Source organism: Nelumbo lutea, chromosome 2 (assembly GCF_056320005.1).
Source record: "Nelumbo lutea isolate HS-2025 chromosome 2, American lotus-T2T, whole genome shotgun sequence".
NCBI lineage: Eukaryota > Viridiplantae > Streptophyta > Magnoliopsida > Proteales > Nelumbonaceae > Nelumbo > Nelumbo lutea.
In genome coordinates this window covers 13,682,751-13,708,637 of record NC_142685.1, presented here as the reverse complement: position 1 = coordinate 13,708,637, position 25,887 = coordinate 13,682,751, and the positions used below count along the sequence as shown (strand labels likewise).

At 39.0% G+C, this 25,887-nt stretch overlaps 1 protein-coding gene across 3 annotated transcripts; it reads left to right on the top strand.

Annotated features, from left to right (window-relative positions):
• On the top strand, positions 1 to 25,278 carry LOC148868681 (serine/threonine-protein kinase PCRK1-like). Of its 3 annotated transcripts, none has more exons than XM_088973885.1 (4): positions 1 to 929; positions 22,162 to 22,422; positions 22,598 to 22,720; positions 24,544 to 25,278. In XM_088973885.1, exons 1-4 carry the CDS (start codon positions 546 to 548, stop codon positions 25,102 to 25,104), a joined length of 1,329 nt encoding a protein of 442 aa, XP_088830011.1. In that variant the 5' UTR covers positions 1 to 545; the 3' UTR covers positions 25,105 to 25,278. The 3 variants fall into 3 exon arrangements, with proteins under 3 accessions (XP_088830011.1, XP_088830012.1, XP_088830010.1); XM_088973884.1 differs by having other exon boundaries at positions 78 to 929; positions 22,571 to 22,720; XM_088973886.1 differs by lacking the exon at positions 22,598 to 22,720 and having other exon boundaries at positions 2 to 929.
• Positions 25,279 to 25,887: the final 609 nt, after the last annotated feature.

Below are 25,887 nucleotides of genomic sequence, written 5' to 3'. Positions count from 1 at the left end.
AGTTCAACTACCCAAACGTTGTTTTCTGCTCCAACTCTAAAGTCTAAACTCTGTTATTCGTCGATTGTGGCCTGTAAGTTGTATCGGTTCTGTCGATACGTACACAGTGAAGCTTTCACAACTTGACTCTGCAAAACACCCATCTCTCGTGAATGGCCGTGCCTGGCATCAGACAACTCTCTCTCTCTCTCTCTCTCTCTCTCTGCAATAGGAGAGTAGGCCAAGCCCATCTTTCAACGTCAACGTCATGACAGAGAAGGAAAACAAAACCAAACCTACTCTTTGCGTCCCTCCTTTCTTTCAATTGCATTTATTCTTCTCAGTGTTCTAATATTTTTTTTTTCTTTTTCAAATTCTAGTTAGTTAGATTCGATCAACAGTCTATCTCATTTGACTCACTTCACCCACCCACCTTTCTCTTGTTCTCTCTCTTTCTCTGTTTTTCTTCTCATGGTCATACACTTTGCTTCATGTCTGCGTTTCTTCAATTTCGTGTTTTCTAGCGTTTTGTTAGGTTTTCTTCAGGGTTTTTTCTTTTTACAGCAATGAAGTGTTTTCATTTTTCTAATGGGGAGAAGAGGGAAAACGACGATGGCTCCATTTCTAGGGCTTCTAAGGTTTCATGGGCCCGTTCCTTCAGTGTTGCATCGAGTAATGTCGATGTTAGGTGCTCCGAGTTTGACTCGGATTCCAGGGACTTCTCTGGCTCGCTGGGCTTCAATGATTTCTTATATCAAAGGAGGAGTAATGATCTACGAATATTCTCATTCTCCGAGTTGAGAGCGGCAACGAGAGGATTTAGTCGGGCCTTGATGATTGGGGAGGGAGGGTTTGGCTGTGTTTACAGAGGGGTCATTAGTATTTCTGATGATGATCCTGATGCAAAACTGGATGTTGCTGTGAAGCAATTGAATCGGAATGGATTGCAGGCAAGGACTTCCTTTATTATCTTCCTAATTCTTCTTGGAAATTGTTTCGTTATTATGAAATTGGGCGCAAGATACTTGTGATTCCTGGATCCTACTTCAAATTAAAATCCTAAAGTCTAAATTCTTTTTAAAATTTTTAAACAAATTTGTTCAGCTTGAATTTCAATATTGAATATAGATTTTTTTTTTTTTTTTGTATTTTCTGGAATGCAGAGTGTAGTCGAAACCATGTACTACAACTAATAAAATATCCTCAAACTTTGGTTACTGTTAACTAGAGAACGGATAATTGGATCTTGAATGTATACATTTTTGTGTTTCCTCCTCTTTGACATTGCTAGATTTGTGGACCTGGAAATGTACATGTAGTATCTAAAAATTGCTTCCTTTATACGTAATGGTTAATGTGATAATGTAATGCCGAATCGTCCTTATCAAAACTTCCTCTTGGGAAGAAAAGTACCAAATACCTAGATTTTTATTATTTTATTATTTTTTATGTAAGACAGACCAGAAATGTCAATAAATATATGGGTTCAATGCTATTAACCAGCAAGGTGAAATTTCTTTGGTGAAAAACCCGAATTTCTTTGGTGAAATTTCTGCGACATTTTTTCTGCCATTACTTTATATAAAAACTGTTGGTGCTTTCCATAATGTTAGCAATATATAAAACCATGATAGCCAACCAAGATGCTCCATTTGCTCAAATTTGGTTATGTTTGACTGTCTTCTTTAAAGGAATCTAATTGGTAATATTTAACCTTTCACCATGCTCAATAAAAGTCCTTCAAGGGAGCCCTTTTTCAAGAAAACTCACTTAAAAAAATTGAAAATTTGGATGGCATAATATAACTCAGAAAAAAATTTTCACTACGAAGTTGTGAATAGGGTTCACATTTACTGCAAAAGTGAAACATGCACGATGCAGACTCCAGAGTTTCCCTCTGATTCTTTTTGATCAGGGATATGATCAAAGAGATGATTTTAGTGATTAGTCAGAGGATTCCTCCACATGGAAGAATTAGGTGGCATTGCCTGCAGTAAATGTTTTTCCATCTATTATTGTTTTCAGATACTGTATTTTTTTCTGTTTAATGTCTATTAGCTTGTTCTGGTTACAATTTTCTTCTACGCTGCATCCACTTCAACTTTAGCCCTTGGATTCAGGGGTGGAGCTAGGATTTTTTTGTTGAGGGGGCCAAAAATTAGTAAACATGGATTGGGGGGGGGGGGGGGGGGCAAAAGCTAGGAAACATAGGTAAGGGGACCGAAATACCAAAATGTAAGATGGATTTAACGAGTGCTGTGGGGATTTTCAAGGCATAGGGGGGCCATAACTCCCTTCCGCCAGACCACGACCACCACCCTTGGTTCCGCCCCTGCTTGGATTAATGCCAATTATTCATATCTCAAGGAATTACCTTGACTAACCACCCCTGAAAAACTATGGATTATGTTGCCACTTTCATCCCTAACAAGTCCCCCTACACCGGAAGCCCCTGGATTGCCCAACCAGCACCCATCAAAATTTAGTTTGATGTGGGATGCAAAGAAGCTAATGCCCAAAGTTGTCTTTGGATTATTTGGGAGTGAACTATCTTTGAATCCGTAACCCAACCTGTTGCCAAATTTTTGGAGGCAAAAAACTTTCTTATTTGTGTTGATTTTGATATTGCTAGAAGGTTGCTCAATTAGTCAATTATGTCTCCAAGAAGACTGTGGATTCTAATTGTAATTAAGACATGAATGGAGTGAGTTATGTCAATATATGGGTGACCAACTAGTCTGTAATGAAATTCTCTCTGTTTTTTAGCTTCTTTTTTGAACTTTTAAGCTAAAGTTAGCTTATTTTGGTAGGTATCAATTCTATTCTAGAAGTTGTTTCATTTTTAGAAACTCATGCCAAACTTGTAATGAGTTAAAACTCCTTAGAAGGATTTTAGAAATTAGAGGAAGCTAATTTATAGTTATGTTCTAATTTTGATTTCTTGGTTCTTAAGGAATTCTTTCTTTACACTCACCATATACACCATTCTAGGAGCTGTCCATTCCTGTCTCACACCAATATGACTCAAAATTTTCTTTAATTTGACTTCATTTTTTATAGTAAAATAAAAATTCATTAAAATAAAAGAAGGTACATGAGAAAGGTGATGAGACCGCCCAAGAGAAGAAGAGAAGTGTGACTTCTCTAGCCATCTAACTTCTACTACCTATCTATTCTTTGTTTTTTCCATATTTGTGAGAATTTTGAACATTCCCAAGGCCTCCTACATCACTTGGTTTCAACTTTTCTGGGTATTTTTCACCTCCAATAACTATTTACAATACTAGTTTTTCTTCTTTGGCTCTTTTTTTAGTTTGCATCAATAAACCAAAACTTACAAAAGATTGGTAGGATCCTCTCCATTGCCATAACCAGATTGCTGGAATGTAGTTTTGGCAGTTAAAGCACTGGCAATAGGTGTATCTCCATTCCCTATCCAGTTTATTTATTTTTTCTTTTTTTACTGTTTTTGAGATGTTCTGAAAGGAATTCTCCAAAAGGTTCAAATCTCTCAAGAATTCAGAATACTTAATTTAGATCATCATGCCCTCAAAAGAGTTAAAGAGTTCAATTGTAGATATAGAAAGCTGAAAATCCTAGTTATATGTTACAATACATTGATACTATGTAACAGGGTATAACCTTGGACACTGGACAGGTAGTTGTTGCAAAGAGATGCGGTCTTAGAAAATTTCAGCAAATAAACTTTTATAACAAGGAAACAGAGGTGTGGTAGTATCTGACATGGATACGAGGTGTGTTGTGTGACATTGCAATTTCAGGAAAATTGAATTAGAGTTAGCATTCTAGGAGTTAGGTGTGTTTTCAACATAGATACTGTAAAATCCCTATTCGATTCTAGGTTAAAGTAGAGAAGAAGAAGAGAAGAAGAAGAGAAAGAAGAAGGAGGAGAAGAAGGGTTCGACCAGATTAGGAAAAATCAGTCCACCTCTAGCCGACCCACTTGTATTTATCTCCAATAACATAGTTACAAGAAAGACCATATTGTCCCTCATAAGTGATGGGACACATAACTTAAACTTAAATAAAATAGACCTTTCACTCTCAAATAGATAAACCCAAATGACCAAAATACCCCTGATTTGTGTATTCTAACACTCCCCCTCAAGCTGGAGAGTATATGTCATATAGTCCCAGCTTGTCACAAATATAATCTACTCTGCCTCGAGACAATCCCTTTGTAAAGAGATATCCCCACTAATTTCCTAAGCTCACATGAAATGTGGTTATCACTCCACTTATCACTTTCTCTCTCACAAAGTGACAATTGACCTCAATATGCTTGGTTCTCTCATGGAAGACTGGGTTGGAAGAGATGTGAACAACAGTTTGATTATCACAGTATAGTCTCATGGGTTTGTCAACCGAGAACCCCATCTCTTGTAGCAAGTTCTTCAACCATACTAGTTCACATGTGGTATGAGCCATAGCTCTGTACTTAGCTTCTGCACTACTCCTTGTCACCACTATTTGTTTCTTGCTCTTCCAAGTTACAAGATAGCCACCAAGGAAGGTACAATACCCTGTAGTTGATCTCCTGTCTGATATAGAACCAGCCCAATCAGCATCTGTATACCCTACTATTTCAAGAGTCCCTCCACTTTGGTATAGCAAACCACGACCTAGAGCACCATAAACTGACTCACCATACTCACAGCAAATGATATATCTGGTCAGGTAATAGTCAGATAATTCAACTTTCCCACCAACCTCCTATATCTTCCAGGATCAACAAACTATTCACCTGCATCAACACTCAACTTGACATTAAGTTCCATAGGAGTCTCTACTGGTTTAGCACCTAACAGTCTTGTTTCTTCAAGTAGGTCAAGAACATATTTTCTTTGACATAAGTTAATTCCATGCCTTGACCTTGCAACTTCTATTCCTAGGAAGTACTTCAGCTTACCCAAATCTTTCGTATTGAAGTGGTCCTGTAGGAATTTCTTCAACCTGTCAATCCCGTTATTGTCACTCCCAGTTATGACAATATCATCTACATACACCACTAGCAAGATTTTCCCATCTTTTGAGTCATGGCTAAACACAGAATGGTCTACCTAACATTGTTTCATCCCAAAGTCTTTCACTACTTCACTGAACCTGCCAAACCATGCGCGTGAAGATTGTTTCAGTCCGTAAATTGCCTTTTTGTGTCTACAAACCTTACCATCCTCCCCTTGAGCAATAAACCCTGGCAGTTGCTCCATATACACTTCCTCAATGAGATCACCATGTAGAAAAGCATTTTTGATGTCAAGTTGCACAAGAGGCCAATCATACATAGCAGCTAATGAAATCAACACCCGAACTGAACCAATTTTAGCTATAGGAGAAAATGTCTCCATATAGTCCACACCATACAACCGAGAATAGCCCTTGGCCACTAACCTGGCCTTCAATCGCTCCACACTGCCATCTGGAAGATACTTCACTGTGTAGACCCACTTACACCCAATAACATGCTTACCAAGAGGAAGAGCAGTGAGTTCCCACGTGTGATTGTGTTGTAGAGTAGAGAGTTTCTCTTCCATGGCTTGCCGCCACCCTGGGGAGGTAAGGGCTTCTTGGACAGTCTTGGGAATGGAAACAGATGATAACAATGATATAAAGTTGTGATGAGAAGCAAAAAGGTGAGCAGCTGAAACATAGTGTGAAATAGAATGAGAAGTACAAGTGCATTTACCTTTCCGCAGGGCAATAGGAAGATCAAGGTCTAAGGGAGAAGAAGCAATGACAGGATCTGTCGACGAGGGCTGAATTGGAGGAGGGGCCGGTGCACTTCTGTGAGTATACACTTGTTTGATTGGTGAATCTGCAACTGGAATGGGAACCACTGGAAAGGGATCCGCAACAGGGACGGGAAGAGGAACTACGGAGGAAGGAGAAGAAGCCACAGTATCTGAGAAAAAAAGGAACTGATTCAAAGAATGTGACATCGGAGCACACAAATGACTTATGGAAGTTAGGGTTATAGCACTTATACCCTTTCTAAGTCCTTGAGTAGCCAAGGAAGATACACTTAGTAGCTCGTGCATCTAACTTGTCTAAACCAGGCCCCAAGTTTTGAACAAAACAAACACATCCAAAGACTATTGGGGTGAGAGGAAACGGAGACAAGGTGGGAAACAACATCGAGAAGGGGGATTGACTTCCAAGGATGGACATGGGCATCCGATTGATGAGAAAACAGGATGTGAGGACGGTAACACTCCAAAAATGCTTTAGGACATTCATATTAAGCATCAAAGACCGAGCAGTTTCAAGGAGATGTCGACTTTTCCATTCAGCTACACCGTTCTATTGTGAGGTGTAGGCACAAGAAGTTTGATGAATTATCCCATGGTGCTCTAAGTATTGCTGAAATGGTATTGAGGTGTACTCTTTGGCATTACCGGAGCGAATAATTTTAATATGAACACCAAATTGGGTACGTATTTCAGCATAAAATTTTTGAAAAATAGAAAACAGTTCACTGCGATCTTTTATAAGATAAATCCATGTCATCGATTTCATAAGATAATCCATTTCATAAGATAGCCATTGTATGTCATCACTTTGATCGGACCCTAGACATCAGAATGAACAAAAGAAAAAGGACTCGAGACACGACTATCAACTCTTGGACTAAAAGAGACTTTATGATGTTTCCCAAGCTAACATGACTCACAATCCAAAGATGAAAGATGACTCAAGGAAGGAACCAACAACTTCAGAGCCTTGAGAGAAGGATGACCAAGTCTGTAGTGCCATTGAAGAGGAGTAAGAGATGACTGAAAAGCTACTGGAGGGCCACCACCATCAAGGTAATATAATCCACCTACCTCATGCCCTCCACCAATCCAACTACCTCATGCCTCATAAGAGGGATAAAAGGTTATGAAACAATTAAGTGACTTGGTTAATCTACTAACAGACATAAGGTTAAAAGGGAACTTGGGAACATATAAATCAGATGATAAAGACAAGGAGGAGAGATCAACATCACCAACACCACATATGGGAGATGTAAAACCATTAGCAAGAGTAACTGTTTGAGATGTGGAGGACCGAGAAAGAGAAGAAAATACATTAGGAGTTCCAGACATATGGTTCGAGGCTCTGGAGTCAATGATCTAGTGTGAGGGCTTGGAAGCCAAGCAAGCCATACCTGAATGGGCAAGGGTAGCTTTGTTCTGCTAAGATGTCTGAAGGAACTGCTCATATACTGCACGGGATACACTCACCATCTCCTTCCCAGAAGCACCAGTAGATGTGGAGGGGATCAGGTTAGTATGCTGACTATCAGTGATTGTACCACTACCCTTAGTCATAGCATGGTTAGCCCAAGTGTTGGGTGGACCATGTACATCATAGCAGAAATTAACCGTGTGCCCCTCTAATCCACAGTGTGTACACTTCCTAGGGGCATTACTTCTTCCTTTACCACGACCTCCCCCTGAGTCCCGACCTCCACTCCGGCCGCCAGCACGGTTAAACATGGGACCGCCACGGTTACTTGGAAGTCCACGACGACCACCACCACCTCTATTTCCACGGTCTCCCCCTCTAGTCACCACAAAACCAGATCTGTCTGAGAGAGAAGAATGCTCTATAGACTCAATAGATGTCCTCCTAAGACGGGCAAAAACTTCTTCAAGTGAGGGAAGAGCAGACCCCCCCAGTATTTGTGCTCGGACAGGCTCATATTCAGCTTTCAAACCCACTAGAAACCTTGTCACATCAAGTTGCTCACGCTGTTGTTGCTGAATCTGAACATCCTGTGTCAAAGAATGATACACATTGAGCTCATTTCGGATATTCCTTAGACTTGCATCCTCCAAGCTTTGACTGCCTTGCTTCAGATTAAAGTACTCTTGGTATAACTGATACACCCTAGTTGTATTGTCTTGTCCAGAGTACAGTTTCTTAGCATGATCACAGATTTCTTTAACTGTATCTAGGAACATAAAGTTCAGGCTAATTTTTGGTTCCATGCTATTCCACAGCCATGTCATTATTTGTGCATCTTCATGTTCCCAGTCACTAAACCCCGGAGAATCAGAGGAGGGGTTCTCCTCTCTCACATATTTTACTTTTTTCTTGGCTTTTAAAAACACCTCCACAAATTTTGCCCACGGCACATAATTCTCACCATTCAACTTAATAGATGTCATTTGAATATTTGGGTAATCTGGAGAAATCATAACGCCTATTTTATTGTCATTCCCATCTCCAATCGATGCCATCTTAACCAATTCACCTTCAAATATTCAGCACAACCTCACGCACTTCCACAAAACTTATCTCACTTTCAGCACCACCAACTTCTTCAAATACACATTGCACATCAAATACAAAAGCCGAAATCACTCAGTCATTAAATCAAACATAGAAATCAGTATAAACACCACCACATGACACAAGGTTTCACTTTCAACTACTCAAAAGCATCCACACACCATTCAACACAGTACAACCACCACCACACCACTGTTGTCGTGACCTTCAGCAGTCGAAAAACCCTACTTTCAGCACACATATGAGGTAAAAACAGAGGAGAACAAGGCTGATATGCATACTAGTCACTTCAAACCTCCACAAAAAAAATATTTTGAACCAAAACACAGCATTTACAGTCCACTATTTGGGCAAAAAAAAAACAGAACTGTTCATACCTGTCCACAAACAGCCCTCTTCGTATCACAGAATAGAGGGCATCTAGTACACAACCTCAACGACCACCACCACGGTAACTGGAGGCATACTCACCTCCAAAACCACAAAATGACTACTTTGGCCTCTTGTCGAGTTTCCACTCAGGCTAGAAGAAAATCGAAGAAAGCTGAAATGGTTGGCAGCGAACCCAGGAAGAAGACAAACGGTGAGGAAAGAAGAAAAAAAAAAGGGAAAAGAGAACTGGGTTTTATTGCTCTGATACCATGTAAAATCCCTATTCGATTCTAGGTTAAAGTAGAGAAGAAGAAGAGAAAGAAGAAGAGAAGAAGAAGAGAAAGGAGGAGAAGAAGGGTTCGACCAGATTAGGAAAAATCAGTCCACCTCTAGCCAACCCACTTGTATTTATCTCCAATAACATAGTTACAAGAAAGACCATATTGTCCCTCATAAGTGATGGGACACATAACTTAAACTTAAATAAAATAGACCTTTCACTCTCAAATAGATAAACCCAAATGACCAAAATACCCCTGATTTGTGTATTCTAACAGATACAAATAGTGTGATTATTGTCTGATGCAATCGGTTTTCCAAAAAAGTATGGCAGATCAATTTTTTATCACAAAAAGGCCATTACCTAATGTTGGTCCCAGCTATCTGTGGTCTTGGGAGGGTGAACTGGTCCTATCATTCATCTCTCAGATGTGACCTTGCACCATTATGCTTGTCAGCCTGAGATTTTACCATTACACCAAGAAATGGCCCTAGGAATAACAATATTTTATGACAGCTTTGATAATAGGGAACACAGGAATCTGAACCTCATCCAACTCTATGAATGTTGAAACAAAATGGGTGGAGATCTCCTAGTCCATGATCTGATTCCCAATAAAAATGTAACTAATGTTCTATCTCAAGTGTTTTCCCTTTCTTACATGGTGCTGGATTAAGGCTTCAATTACTGATCAGGACTCAGGAGTTTAGTTCTGGATAGGTTAAAGTGGCTGGAATTTTAGGCTAATTGAGTTATAAATCCCCAGAGAATTTCTTTACAAGGACAGTTTCTAGGAAAACTGATCTGCTGGATCTTAGGTGGCTAGTGGAAGAATATATGTTAATACAGAGCTAGAATTACCAATTAAGGCAATAGGTATTCTAGGAAACTTTATACTAGAAATTATATTGAAATTTGTTTATGGGAGCCTCACTTTATTTCAGGATTATGAATTGATTATTTAGTTAGCATAATTATTGTTTTGCATAGGAGTTATTAACAGCCAAATAGAGGAGAAGAGAGGAAGGAGAAGAGAAGAGGAAGAGAGGAGAGAAGAGAGAGATTTGGAGTCAACTACTGATCCTGGTGGTGCCAGTTTATATTAATATATATAGGGCGACCATAATTAGAAGGGAAAGGACCATTGTGCCCCTACTTAAGTTACAGCATAAAAACAAAAGAAAAAAAAATTGCTTTAACTAGTCCAAACGGACCCTAACTCAGCAGAATACAAGCATAAGAGATAAAACTAACATTCCAACACTCCCCCTCAAGTTGGGACATGGATGTCAATCATGCCCAACTTGTCACACAAATTATTATGCCACACATGATGAAGGCCCTTGGTGAAGATGTCTGCAAGTTGTTCCTCTGAACTGACATAAGGAGTGTACACTTCTCCACTCACAAGTTTTTCTCTAATAAAATGCTTGTCCACTTCAATATGTTTTGTTCTATCATGGAGGACTGTGTTAGCAACAATATTGATAGCAGATTTGTTGTCACAGTAGAGTGACATAGGTTTATTAACTGCAAAACCCAGGTCTTCTAACAAGTTTTTTATCCACATCATTTCAGCAGCTCCATGAGACATGGCTCTGTATTTTGCCTCAACACTAGATCTAGCCACCACACTTTTGCTTCTTACTTCTCCAAGTGACTAGTTTTCCTCCCATAAAGGTACAATACCCACTGGTAGATTTTTTGTCATCGATTGCCCCTGCCCAATCAGCATTTGTATACACCTCCACTTTCAAATGCCCATGTTTTTGGAAAAGCAAACCAGCTCCTGGGAACTTCTTGAGGTATCTAAGGATTCTTTCTACAGCTTCAAAGTGAGTTGTCTTAAGATTATGCATGAACTGACTAAGAACACCCACTGTATAGGCAATATCAGGACTGGTCATAAACAAATATAAGAGTCTCCCTACAAGTCTCTAGAACTTCTTCACATCTTTCAAACACTCCTCCTAACTGTCTCCTAGCCGATGGTTGGGTTCAATGGGTGAATCAATTGGTTTCACTCCCAACTTGCTTGTATCCTCTAATAGATCTAGTACATATTTCCTTTAGGAAATAAAGATGCCCTTTTTTGAGCGGGCAACTTCAATTCCAAGGAAATATCGTAAGGGGCCTAGATCTTTCACCTCAAATTGAGTGGCTAGAAATTTCTTCAATTTTTGTATTTCAGTATTCTAGTCTTCGGTGATTAGTATGTCATCAATATACACAATTAAAGCTGCAATTTTCCCTTCACCTTTCTTCACAAACAAAGTATGATCTGACTAGCATTGTTTGAATCCCATCTGTTGCATTGCTAAATGAAACCTGCTAAACCAGGCCCGAGGTGATTGCTTCAATCCATATAGAGATTTTTTTAACTTGCACACCTTCTGCTCACTACCTTTGGCACAAAAACCTGGAGGTTGAGTCATGTAAACCTCCTCCTCTAGGTCACCATTCAAAAATGCATTCTTGATATCTAACTGATGAAGTTCCCAGTCAAGGTTAGTTGCCAATGAGAGGAGGATTCTGATTGAATTCATCTTGGCTACTGGAGCAAAGGTCTCTGCATAGTCTACTCCATACACTTGTGTAAACCCTTTGGCCACCAATCTAGCTTTGTATATTTCTACTGAACCATCAACTCTATGCTTTACTGTGAATACCCACTTGCAACCCACTAGTTCCTTCCATTCAGGAAGATCCACCAACTCTCAGGTGCCATTTTTGTGTAAGGCATTAATTTCTTCTTCATTGCATCTGTCCATTCATGTTTAGATAAAGTTTCTGCCACATTCTTAGGAACAAAGACACTGTCGATAGAGGAAAGGAATGCACGGTATGAAGGTGAAATATGACTGTAGGACACAAAGTGAGAGATAGGATGATTTAGTACAAGATCTAACACCCTTTCTCTTAGCAATAGGAACATCAAGATCATTAACAACAGGAGGATCAATGTTAAGAGGTTCAGGCATATCAATGGGAACAAGTGTACCTGGCTGATGAGGAGGATCTACCTTTGGAGAGTCCGATGATATTGGTTGCATAGTTTCAAGTTCCACGGCTCTTGAACTCTGTTGGCTCTTATGGCGGCGAAGAAAGACACTAAATGGAGAAGGGTCAGGAAGAAGAGGTAGTTGAACCTGAGTGTGTTTCTCCTCAACCCTACTCTCCCCCTGAGGAGAAACCGAGAAGAAATGTTGACTCTCAAAGAATGATACATCCATGGAGACAGTACTTGCGTGAAGTAGGATCATAGCAATAGTAACCCTTTTGAGATAATGGATAACCAAGAAAAAAACAAGGAATGGCACGAGGATCGAGTTTACCACGAGTAGGTGACAAGTCATGAACAAAGCAACGACACCCAAGGACACGCATTGGAATAGGGGACAGCGGAGCTGTAGGAAACAAAAGTTGATGTGGGGCCTTATACTCTAGTAATCGAGATAGCATACGGTTGATGATTTATGCAACACACATAACAACATCCATCCAAAAACGTTTCAGAACATTCATGTGAAGTAATATACCACGAGCTACTTCAAGTAGATGACGGTTTTTACTTTCAACAACACCGTTTTGTTGATGTGTCCTGGCACAAGAGCTTCGATGAAGGGATCCATATGAAGCAAAGAACTCCGTGAGATCACTATGGAAGTACTCTTTTGCAATGTCCGACTGGAAAATGTGATTTTCAGTTTGAAACTGAGTGAAAACCATTCGTTGAAAGTCTTTCACAATTTTTGGCACTTCATCTCTAGATCGCATAGGATACACCCACGTATATCTAGAGTAGTCATCGATCAAAGTAATGAAATATTTATATCCAATCTCAGTAGGTAGAGAAATAGGGCCCCAAACCTCAGAATAGACAATATGAAAGGGAAATTCAGATCTTTTATTTCTTAAAGGAAAGGAATTTCTACAATGTTTGCTCAATTGACAAGTCTGACACTGTAGTTTGCTAACTGACAAAGACTTAAACAACTCAAGAAACATAAGTTTTAAAGACTCAAACGAAAGGTGACCAAGACGATTATGCCACAAGTAGGCATGACTCTCACTAGAAGAACTTAAGGACTCTATAGCCACAAGACTAGCTTTATTCTCCAACACATAGAGGCCATCCACCATGCTTCCTCTACCAATCGTCTCCCCCGAGGTCAAATCCTGAAACACATACGAAAAAGGAAAGAAGGTCATTGAACAATTCAAGGAATGAGTAATACTGCTAATGGAAAGTAAATTGATCGGTAATTTAGGAACATGCAACACATTAGAGAGGGTAAGACCAAGAGGAAGGGAGATGGTTCATTGACCATCTATGGTGGAAAAAGACCCATCAACCAATCTCATCTTATCTCTCCCAGAGAGGAGGTTATATGCCTGAAATAAATTTGACTTACCAGTCATGTGGTTTGAGGCTCCAGAGTCAATTATCCAAGGGGAATCAGATGTATGAGATGACACATGGAAAGCAGTGGCAATGTTACTTGATGTAGACAGAAAGGAGGTAGAAGGAGTAAGGCCAGAACCCATTTGGCGAAGTGTCCTACCATATAATTCCAAGTGGTCATTAAAGGAATTGATGATATCTTCCTTGGGGTTAGAACCAGAGTGTCGCTCCTGGTGTACCATGGGACTAGTCTCTTGAGATGCCACATTTGCCGAGTTATATTTCTTCTGACTTTGCTGGGTTGGCTTCTTACTCGGATCAGACTTCTTACTCAATTCCTGAGCCCATTTAGGCTTGCCATGGAGATCCCAACATGTGTTTCTAGTGTGCCTAGACTTTTGACAGTGAGTGCACCAAAGTTTGTCTTTGTCATCCACTCTCTTCTGTGATATTGGTTCCCCTTCTATACAATTCATCACACTTCTTCTGCTCTTGACTGAACTAGGGCATAAACTTCTTGAACTGAAGGTAGGTTCTTACTTCCTAAGATTTGTACCCTCATGGATTCATATGTAGGATTCAGCCCCAAAAGAAAAGCAAACACCCATTGCTGGGAAACAAGTGATTTGTAGGCCCTTGCATCCTCATCACACTTCCAATTCACATTTCGATAATGATCCAGTTCCTTCCAAATTGATGCCAGATCTGAATAGTACACCAAGAGACTCCTCTTCCCCTGCTTGCAAGTGGAGGATTTAGCTTGTAATTGATATATCTTTGCATAGTGTCTCTGCTCTGAATAGGTAGATTTTGCTTGTTCCCATATTTCACAAGTTGTTTCAGCCCATATTAAAGTCTTCCTTACTTGTGGCAGCATGAAAACCAAGAGCCATGACATCACCATACTATTTTCTTGGTCCCACCTGTCATGTTCAGCACTAGCAGTCTTTGGTTCCTTGACTTTACCATTAATATACCCAATTTTTCCCTTAGCAGTAATATAAAGTTTAATTCTCCTAGACCATTCAAGATAGTTCAGTCCATCAAAGGGGATTACAGCCATGGGAAAACTCATCTATCCCCTCACTTATTCCATTTTGACCTCCTAAAGTTCCTAAAGTTGTAGAATTCTCAGAGGACATGATTCAAACACCTTTCAGACCTTACACACACCTTATGATCCCTCCTATCACCAAAAAACAGTCCTAGAAACACACCAAGGATGAAGCCCACATGCACACACTGCAAGATTTTAGGGTGATCTCACTGCTGAACTGACCTAGCAGTCACACTCCACCAACTTCCAGACCACCCAAACACATCGACTGCTAGAAGGGGTCAGAAGCCAGTACGGTTACACCACAAGAGGTAAAAAATCAGGTCATCCACGACCTACAGATCTGAATTCTCAGATATGGGATCACACGATCCATAAAAAAAAAAAAAAAAAAAAAAAAAAAGAGGTTCGAACCTCACAGCTTCTCAAAAGACATTCAACAGTCTAGATTCATATAGTTTCTTCTTGGTACACGACCAAGGTAAAAAAAAACTACTAAAAAAATCTGTACCAGTCGTAGGTCTGTACTTTTGATCTCAATTGAAGAAGACAGCCGGTTGAAACTTGTTTGATTTGCTCACAGGCCTAACAGAACTGCTCTGATACCATATTAACTGTCGAACAGGGGAGAAGAGAGGAAGAGAAGAGAGAAGAGAAGAGAGAGATTTGGAGTCAACTATTGATCCTGGCGGCGCCAATTTATATTAATATATATATAGGGTGACCATAATTAGAAGGGAAAGGACCCTTTTATGCCCCTACTTAAGTTGCAGCATAAAAAACAAAAGAAAAAAACTGCTTTAACTAATCCAAACGGACCCTAACTCAGCAGAATACAAACATAAGAGATAAACCTAACATTCCAACAGGAGTGTTTGTTTTTCTATGGTTGAGACTTTGTCCTTACTCCAAGGCTTGAGACTGATGTTCTCCTTGGGCTTCTAGAGGTTGGAGGTGGAGGGAAATCGGCAGGTGTTTTTATGTTGGATGGCTGGTGAGGAGAGTTCTTGGCTTATGTAGTATCACATACAAGAGGCTAGATCTTTACTGGCTAGAGCACCTTGTTCAGATGAGAGTGAAAATTAGCTAATGCTCTAACAGGTAGTCTTGTCATATCCTGTTTGGATAGAGATGATCTTTGTTAGGAGACGATGCTCAATTGGGTTTATTTACATTTCAATTTTGTTGCTTTTCTAGAACAGTTTTAATTATATTACTTTTTCTTGAGGGTGGGGAGTGGGGGTGGTTGTTGGCCTTGATGTAAGGGCTAAGGTATCATAGACAAATGATTTGGTTCATCACATGACTAGGAGATTTTCTCAGATAGGGATTCTAATTAGGAGTGTATTGCAGAAAGAGAAGCCAAACATGTTCTTGGTTAAGAGAAAATTACTAGAGATACATAGAAAGTGGATTATAAGTATTTAGGGAATTCGAGGTCTAAGTTGGCTTTTGCATCATCTTGTGGAGCATCATGGGGAATACTCACTATTTGGAAAAATGAAGAAATGGAATGCCTGGAGGAACTCAAGGGCCTTGCCTAAGATAACGTTAAAGCACTACTCTATTTGTTTAAGATAGGAGATTTTTCTTGGTGGACCTTCACCTTTTGACTTTGAGAATATGTGGCTAGAGGATCCTTCTTTCGAAAAGAGAATTAAATCCTAGTGGGGTGAAGAAAGACCAAGGGGCAAGAAAAAGGGTTTTAGGTTTACAAGGAACTTGAAAGCTCTAAAAGAAAAAAAAAAAAAAACAAATCTTGGTATAGAAAAGAAAAAACAAAAGTCTGATTTGATAACAATGAGAAAGAAGAGAGAAAGAGAGAGTTCTTAGGGAGAACAAAAGTAGAGATGGGAAAAAGCCAATAATGATCTGGCTGCCACTCGTTATCTTATATACTCAAAAAAGATTGATTACAAAGACTAATATGCCCTTAATAGGGCGGCCACTGTTCATAACATAAAAACAATCCCCCCCGCAAAAACAACAACAACATAAACTAATGGGCCTTGCCCTCAACACTTGGAATAAGGACAACTTTGGAAGAAGGCTAAAAGAAGCTTAAGAAAGAATCTCTTCAAAGTTTGAGGCTTTGGATAGAAAGAAACGCTAAGAGAAATTAGTTAGGAGGAAAGAGAAGAGTGCTGGAGGTTGAAATTAGAATTGGAGGAGATTTTCAGAAAGGTAGAAAATTCTTGGAGGCAAAAATCTAGGTGTAAATGGCTTCAAGAGGGGGATGGGAAAACACTTTTTTTTTCTTTCTTTGGCAAATGGGAGGAGGAAGAGCTTCATAACGAGTGTAAAAGTGGATGGACATGAGTTCAAAACGGAAGAGGAGATTATTAAGGCCTTTGTGGATCATTTTAAGGGTATTTTTCTAGAATGGATGAAAGGAGAAAGAACTCCCTAATCTAAATGGGATAGGATGACAAATATCCAATCTAAGGCCTTAGAGAACAACTTTAGCATTGAGGAAATTAGATAGGTCATCTTCTCTATGAAAAGATCAAAAGCCCTTGGCCTGGGTGGATTTTCTATTGCTTTTTTTTTCAAGACTATTGAGAGGCTGAAAAATGATTTAAAAGAAGTGTTTGATGAGTTTCACCAAAAAGTGTTATGGACACACCGCCCGGCAACACCGCACAGCAACCCGGCAGCGCACTGCACACGTCGCCTGGCAGTGCGCACTGCAGCACGCACCGCCCGGCAACGCGCACAGCAGCACTCACTGCACGGCAGCAGCACGCACCTCACGGCAGCAGCACTGCGAGACGCGCGCACCGCCCGGCAGCAACAGTAGGGCGGGGCCCACATGACATCTCATCAGGGTGGGCCCACACTTATCTTATCACATCAGATCTGCCCGCCAACTCGCCCCCAGCTACACCATTCCTCATCCCTTATCCTTATCCTTATCTTATCTTAAGTAAGAGTTGTGTTACCATTAGGAGTAGGTAATTAGGAGTTTGAGTTTAATTAGGAGTTTCCTTCTGTAATCTCCTATTTAAGGAGCCATGAATTGAAATAAAGACATTCAGTTTTCCAGTCAAGAAAAGAGTGAGGAGAGTTCGGGTGGTCTCTTGGACAAATCACCCATTCGGAGAGTTAGGGTGGTCTCTTGGACAAATTACCCATTCAGTTTCCGCAATAGGGTCTGCATGCAAGGGAAGGCGCAAGGGAAAGCAGGGCTTTCTCACCGTGGACCGACCCGTGACGAGATCCTACGCGCGGGCCCATAACAAAAAGGGGAGATCTCTCCAAGAGCAAATGTCACCTTCATCGCTTCAATGCCCAAAAAGTAGGAAGCCAAGACCTCAAGGGATTTTAGGGCTACAAGTCTGGTGGGAAGCCTCTACAAAATAATATCTAAAGTCTTATCTGCAAACTGAAAATTGTTTTCCTTCAATGATTTCACAATTTCAAGGTGCTTTTGTTGAGAATAGACAAATTGTTAACCAGATCTTAGTGGTAAATGAGTGTGTAGCAAAGAAGAAGAAAAGTGGAGGGAAGAGCTTCATCTACAAATTGGACCTAGAGAAGGCTTATGATTTTTTGGATTTTTTTTTTATCAATAACAACAGCTTCATTAATAATAAGAAAATTGTGAAACTATAGATACAAGAGGGGAGATAAAATGTCTTAGCTCCCCATTAACAGAATACAAAGAAAGAAAATTAAAAATTAGCCCAAAAGGTTGACTCCCTATTCACCCCTTGCTTGAGATTATGGAGAAGTTTGAGTTGGGAGGAAGGTGGAGAATGTGGATTAAGGGGTGCTGGAGCTCGGTGCACTATTCAACTCTAACTAATGAGACTGCTAGAGGCTTTCTCATAGTGAAAAGAGGTTTGAGACAAGGAGACCCTTTATCTCCTTTCTTTTTTACCTTGATTACAGAGGTCTTAAGCAGATTGATCATCAAGGCTAAATTGAATAATTTGATTAGAGGTTAGAGGATGGGAAGGAATGAGATTGTGGTTTCCCATTTGTAGTTTGTAGATGATATAGTCCTCTTATGCAATGGTGATAGTCTTAATTCCCTAAGAAACTTAAAGGAACTTATTTGCTCATTTGAGAATTTCTCAAAACTAAGAGTTAATTTGGGGAAAATTTGTGTTGTAGGCATAAATTTGCAGGAGGAGAAAATCCTTAGAGTGGTAGAGCTCTTGGGTTGTGAAGTAAAAAATTGGCCCCTGGAGTATTTAGGACTCCCTCTAGGTGGTAACCAAGATCAAATTGTTTCTGGAAACTGGTGGTGGAGAAATTTGCTAAAAAGGTAGCCCTATGGAAAAGACATGCTTTTCAATGGGAGGGAGAATAACCTTAATCAAAGCCACAATGGCTAATCTTCCTGTCTATCTTTTGTCCACCTTCCATATCCTGTTAGAATAGCTAGGTAGTTAGAGAAGCCTATTAGGGGCTTCTTATGGGAATCAGGCGATGAGAAGAAAGATCACTTGGTGAAATGGGAACAAGTTAGTAGGCCTAAACAGAATGGTAGGCTTGGGATAGGAAACATGGTCCAGAAGAATACAACTCTCCTAGGAAAATGGTTGTGGAGACATCCCATAGAAAGAGAAAGGCTTTAACATAGGGTAATTGAAAACATACATTGGCGGCCAAACAATGGCTGGGATGCAAAGGTAGCCTCTAATACAACATCAACTTCTCCTTGGAAAGCAACATGTGAGGCATAACCTTTATTTCTTAACCACATTTGTTTCGACATGGGGCATGGGAATAGAGTCTTGTTCTGGGAAACCTTTGGCTAGGAGAACATCTACTCAAGGTGCAATTTCCTTTGCTTTATGCACTATTCAAGTAAAAGTCTGAACCCATTTCTAAATTTGTGGTATTCTCTACCTCTGGTTTAAATTGGGACTTTGGGTTCAAAAGGGTTCTTAAGGAGATGAAGTGTGAACCTCTCGTTCTTCTATTAGTCCAGATTGATTCAGTCCTCCTGAACCAAAATACAGAGGACACTAGGGTTTGGTTAATTTCCCCTGATGGCATTTTTACATTTGCCTCATTCAATAACTTAATACATCCTACTACCTTGGGGGTGAACTTCCTAGTGAAAGATTTGGAGTAATCTAATCCCTCCTAAAATTCAGGCCCTATGTTGGGAGGTCTTTCTTGGGAAGGTAAACACCTGTGACTTGTTGTAGAAACTAGAAAAGAAGGCCAATCAAGTGCCTATCCCCTCATATGTGCTTCCTTTGAAAAACAAGTGGTGAAACCATTTACTGTACTTTTATGTCCTTTTATGCTTTGTATTTGGGAGCACTTTTGTTCTCCCTTTGGGTGCAGGTGCACTCCTCCTCAGGATGTGGTGGGTCTTCTTGACCCAAACTTCTTGAGATAGCTAAAGAAAAGAGGGAGGTTAATGTGGAAAGTAGTGAGGATGGCAATGGTATGTACTATATGGGAAGAAAGGAATGGGAGGATTTTAATGAAAAGAGCAAGTCCAAGGTGGAAATCATAGATATCATAACAACAAAAGTTGCACATTGGGTGAAAACAGTGGAAGCCTTCCAAGTTTTTCTTTGAATGATGTTTTGAGAACTTGGAAGGAAGGGGCACATTCAACTCAAAAAAAGGAAAGAATAGTCATGGATTGAAGACCTAAGGCAATCACCTTTGTAAAACTTAACTTTGATGGAAGCTTGTCAGGTAATCAAGGTATGGCTGGGTTAGGTGGTGTTTTCTGAGATTTAGAAGGCAAACTAGCCTTATATTCAGGACCTATAGAGCAAGGTGACTACTAATTGACAGCAGAATTGTTGGCATTACTTCATGGGTTAAAGTTTGCAAAGAAGTTTGGGTTCCAACACTTGGAGGTGGAAGGGGACTCCTAGGTGGTCATCTCATTATCAAATCCAATGTATTTTATAGAACACACTTTTCAGGAAATTGAAAGCATAACAAGGGAGCTAATTGTTACTTTTAAATGGGTGAGAAGAACAGGAAATGGGATGGTGGATGCTTTAGCTAAACAAGGGGGTAATAGACAACAAATGTTTTGGGTAAAATGTAAACTTTTATATCTTTGGGGTGGGTAATAATGCCACATTGATGTAATCTTCAAGTTGAATATAATAAAATCTACTTTTACTGATCAAAGAAAAGCTGTGTGAGTTCATGTGTTTTCTTATTAGAGGAAATACATTTCATTTCTAATAACTTTATACAAAAGACAAGAAGATGCAATTAATTGCCTCCTGATTTCTCAAGGACAATTTTGCCTATCTAATTTAGTAGTATGATTACTTATTCTCCTAAATATCTTTGTCCTTTAAGAAAAGGGATGCTATTTAGGGACATCCATAGTGAAAATACAAAGAAACAATTGTTGGTTATAACTTATAACAGAAGTCAAAATATGGGGGTGTTGTTGTCTTTAGAGACATGTACTTTTTGAATAATAATTAGGGATATGTCCCATTTGTCAAGAATGGATTGTGCCCAAATCACCCCCTAAGGAAATAGTACTTCAACCATATTTATTAGTATAACAATTGATTCCCCTCATAAGTACGTGCTTAACAATACTTATCAAAAAATGTAACAATTTTTCCCTTAAAGTAAATGTCACATAAAATGAAGTTTCTATGAATATCTAAGGGGAAACAAGTGCAGTTAGGTTTAAGATGGCTTATAATGCTTAATTTGTTTTACCAGGTTGCTGTTACCAAGCTGGAAACAGACCACAAGGTCTTGCTTTGTTTGAAACTAAGTTAAATATACCCAGTAAATGTAATCGTACAGAACATAAAAGCATATCAAAAATCAAGGAAAGAGAGATGGCTATGTTGTTCAAAGACTGTAGAAACTTGATAATATAAAGAATGAGTCAATAAAGGACGATAGAGAGAATAAGAGAGGAAGTAAGAGCTATGATGGTGATTTAGCAATGAACTTACCCAACTTCTTGATACCTCCAAAGACCCCTGCCTGTCCCCCATCAGACGCTTTTATTTATTAGATACCTACCTTTCTGTTAGTTCACCATTAGTGACCATGACAGAAGTGTTCATTTCTTTTTAATGACAAAATTAACATTGACCAATCAGTCAACCTTATTAACTAAGTATTTTTATGATATAGATACCCTGGTTCAAACGAATGATTTGGCCTTCTCCTCTAGATCAAGCGAATGATTATGGATATTTTGGTAGAAAGGGTGGAGGTGAACAGGGGTATTATGGTAATCTTGTAGAGACAGTTTGTCTTTTAACAGAAAATGGTTAACAGGGGGGGTCTCTGGAGGAATCTGATAGTCAGGGTGAGTTTGAGAGAAAATCAGAAAAGTGAGGGGGAGTTTCAAATAATAACCCTTTTTAAAATGAAAAATAAAATAAAATAATTAAGAAGTTAATCATTTTAACTTGAATGATGAAAATAAATTTGATAAATTTGAAATGTAGAATTTATTAACTATAAACTTTACATGGTTATATATGACTATATGTTAATGTGTGTGTATACTATGTACATTATAAAATTTGATTGGATTGGGTGTTGGACTTTTGTACTTCATTAACATCCTTAATCTCTCTAGGAGTGGAATTAAGAACAACATGTATTGATGGTTCTCATGTAGCTTAGGCATTCTGATGATTTCCCTTTGGATCATTGAAACAGGCTATTATGTTTCTCCTGTAATATGCAAAATCTTCTGTAAATACTACTGAATGAGTGTGGTGACTGTAGTTAATATTTTGGAGATTGTCAAATTGTCTATTTACCATTTCATATCCCATTATTCAGGGGCACAAGGAGTGGGTTACAGAAGTGAACTTTTTAGGTGTGGTGAAGCACCCAAATCTTGTCAAGTTAGTAGGATATTGTGCTGAAGATGATGAAAGGGGAATTCAAAGGCTTCTGGTATATGAACTCATGCCCAATAAAAGCTTGGAAGATCATCTATTCTCTAAGGTGCCATTACCTCTTTCATGGGATATGAGATTAAGAATTGCCCAGGATGCAGCACGTGGTCTAGCATACCTCCATGAAGAAATGGATTTTCAGGTACATGTTATCTTTGATTTCACTTTCCTTTCAAGTTTTCCTGGTTCGGTTAGATTGTTGATACTTCAACATGGTTTAAGACCTAGGAGATTTGAAGGATCAACTTTGAACCTGATTGATAGTTAATGGTCATCTATTATTGGTGCAGTTAATATTCATCTATTATTTGGTACAGTTAATATTTCGAGATTTTAAAACATCAAACATCCTATTAGATGAGGACTTCAATGCAAAGCTTTCAGATTTTGGGTTGGCTAGGCAGGGGCCAACTGAAGGACTCAGTCATGTTTTGACATCAGTAAGCTGTTCTCCTTGAGTATAGTTCTGGGGTTCTGACTTCCATTTATCTCTCATATCACTTAAGAGCCATGCGAAAAAAAACACCTCTTTCTTTGTGGATTTATTTGTTTTGGTGTTAAAGTGATGGAAAACTTCGTTTTGACTGTAAATAAGGTGTTAGAATAATAGTTGAATTATTAATTTTGTGACCTTTTTATGTTGGAACAAACTGAGCTTGAGTAATAACTAACTTTGCTCCTTTAGATTGCTACTGAAATATGGTAAATCAATTTAGCCAATGTTAAATTCTTTGGCATAAGTAACCACTAGAACATCTCCCTCCCCTGCTTCTTTTTATTAATGAATTTCACCTTTCAAAAAGATCTTTGGCATATTTAAATATTATAAACTATATATGGCATCTTATTGAACTAATGGTGCATTTCTGGGTGGGAAGAGCTTGGATGGTTATGATAACATTGTTGAGATGATTTTGGTTTGGAAGATCTCTAAGGTGGCTCTAGAGTTATGCTGTGGCTGGGTTGGCTTATGGCATCTAATTGACTGGGGAAATCAGGAGAACGAAATGTTAAGTTACATGAATAAGAATACCTTGAATGGTTTGAAACAATTGCCATGGTAATTTGTTTGAAGCAATTAGAGGAGACCAGTTCATTGAAGAAAAACTTGGAAGAAGCAAAACTATTGGGAGGTAAAGACCAAATTCTAGAATCTGGTGAAGTAGAGGATGCAAAATTCTAACTTGGAGAATTGATGAAAGAAACCACCTAATCATCTTCCACATCCCTAACATAAATGAAAATTCCAAAAGAAAAAAAAAAAAAAAAACTAGGGAGTAAGGACTCTTAGGCTATGTTTGGTTTGATAGAAAATAAGAAAAACGAAAAGTTGAGGGAAAGCTGTAACAGAATATGTGAAATTTCCTAACAACCTTCCCTCAACTCTCTGTTTCTCTCTTATTTTCTTTCAAACCAAAGACAGTCTTAAGGTTTGGGCAGAAAATACAAATAAATTATTCTTGGAGTGGCAAATATTAGAAAGACTAGAAACTATAGTTAAAGGAAGGACCAAGAAGAAAGTTTCTGATAGGTTTCTAGAGGATGTGAGGAGTGTATTGTATACTTCTTTAGAAATCCACCCATGGTTCAAAGTATCGACATGGCCGATACTACTTGTTCAAGTATCAAGGCATTCAAAGCATTGATACACTATGTTTTTTACATTTTCACTGGATGCCCATCGTTCCACCATCATATCCTACATACTACCATCAGTAAATCTTGTCAGAAGTCCCCAGTGTCTTGTATATGGCATATGGACGACCTCAAAAACCAGTATGTTTCATACAATACAGTATGATAAGGATCAATACTTTGAACCATGATCCCACCCATTAGGATCCACCATATTGGCTTTTGAAATTAATAGCTGGAGACTTGGTATCATGTGGTAACATTCCAGTTAAATGTTTCTACTGTTTTTCTTATTCCTGGGAAATAGAAGTGAAGAACTATTCTGAAGCCACTTTAATTAAGAGGCCCTTGTTCCTCTCTTTCAATTTGTCATTGCCTTGTACACATGGAGTAATATACTCAAGAAAACTTAAATTTATGCTTTATGTGTACGAGGCTGTTGCTGGCTACAGTCAGATAAACTGTGAACTGGTGCTGGATGTTTTAGGCCCAAAATCTTTGTTGGGTCTGTCCACTTGTCCTGGATATGTATGGCTCTCCATGTATCTGACAATCTGTAGAGATCTAATCACATAATTTTTTGTAAACATCTAATCACATAATGAGTTTACTGCTTTTTTTTTAACAGGTTGTAGGTACAGTAGGTTATGCAGCTCCAGAGTACATTCAAACAGGCAGGTTAACTGCCAAAAGTGATGTTTGGAGCTTTGGGGTGGTCCTATACGAGCTCTTGACTGGACGGTGTTCAGTAGACAGAAACCTGCCTAGGGGAGAGCAGAAGCTTTTGGGATGGATAAAACCATATATTTCTGACTCCAAAAAATTCCACCTCATAATAGACCCACGGCTGGAAGGACAGTATTGCATTAAGTCTGCTCAAAAGCTTTCGTCCCTTGCTAACAAGTGTCTAATGAAGCAACCAAAGTCTCGCCCTAGGATGAGCGAGGTTGTTGAAATGCTGGGACAGATTATTACCGAAGCATCATCATCACCATTGCTGCCACCTTGTGGAGTCTCAGAAGCTATCAAAGAAGCTGGAGCTACGACTGAATATAGTGCCACTCAGGCCAAATCATCAAAACAAGGGAATAATTACCTTAAGAAGGCTTTTGATTTCAGAGAAAAGGTCAATTTCAGAAACAGATCTGGTAGTAAGTTGGATTGGAGAAATAAGACAGTAGCCTGGTAAGAACAGGGTGATAATTTTGTGGGTGTAAGAGCGTAATTCTTTTTTTTTTTTTTTTTTTTTTGGGCATGAGTAAGAACGTAATTATTGTAATGCAAATATGTTCATCCAAATGTCAACTTCTCGTTTTTTACTGAAGTTAAAATTTGTGATAGGGAAGGTATTTTTGATTTTGAATCGTTTTGTCTGAAAATGCCTTAAAGGAGCAGATATTGATATTTGATCTCTGATATTTAGATAAAATTTGTATAGATGAACCCACCTACAGATTCCATCGTTTGAATTTAGGACACGTGGCAAGTTATAAGACCATACATGAGATCCAGACTCAAGCAGATTAGCATGCCTGACGTTCAGACATGAAGCCTGGAGTATGACATCACCTAGGTGACGGTGCCTAAGACAAGAGGCATTACCAGGTGTTTCAAGCATGTGGGTGCCACCAGGCGTCACATAGGATAAGCAATGTAGTCTTTGGGATTCAAGAAATGTCAGTTTTTTTTAAGCCCGTAGGCAATTCATTCATTCATATCTTCAACAAGTACAGGCCAAAGGAAATCAGGCGGATTCGACAATGTTAAGGTCCTGGAGAGATTATAAGCAAATTTTGCAATTAAATGTGCTACTCTATTGCCTGTACGAGGTCTAAGCAAATTTTGCAATTAAATGTTCTACTCTATTGCTTATACGAGGCCTAAATGAGATAACAGTAGACTGAAAGTCTTTTAAAAGGTCCCTGCAATCAGAATAATGGGGAATAACCGCCAAGGAATGTCAAGTCGGTCA

Excerpts from the sequence above, each read along its gene's own strand:
- LOC148868681 (XM_088973884.1), top strand. The coding sequence starts at position 546 with ATGAAGTGTTTTCATTTTTCTAATGGGGAGAAGAGGGAAAACGACGAT. Across the intron at positions 930-22,161 it reads TGAATCGGAATGGATTGCAG|GGGCACAAGGAGTGGGTTAC; the intron begins GCAAGGACTTCC and ends CCCATTATTCAG. Across the intron at positions 22,721-24,543 it reads TCAGTCATGTTTTGACATCA|GTTGTAGGTACAGTAGGTTA; the intron begins GTAAGCTGTTCT and ends TTTTTTTAACAG.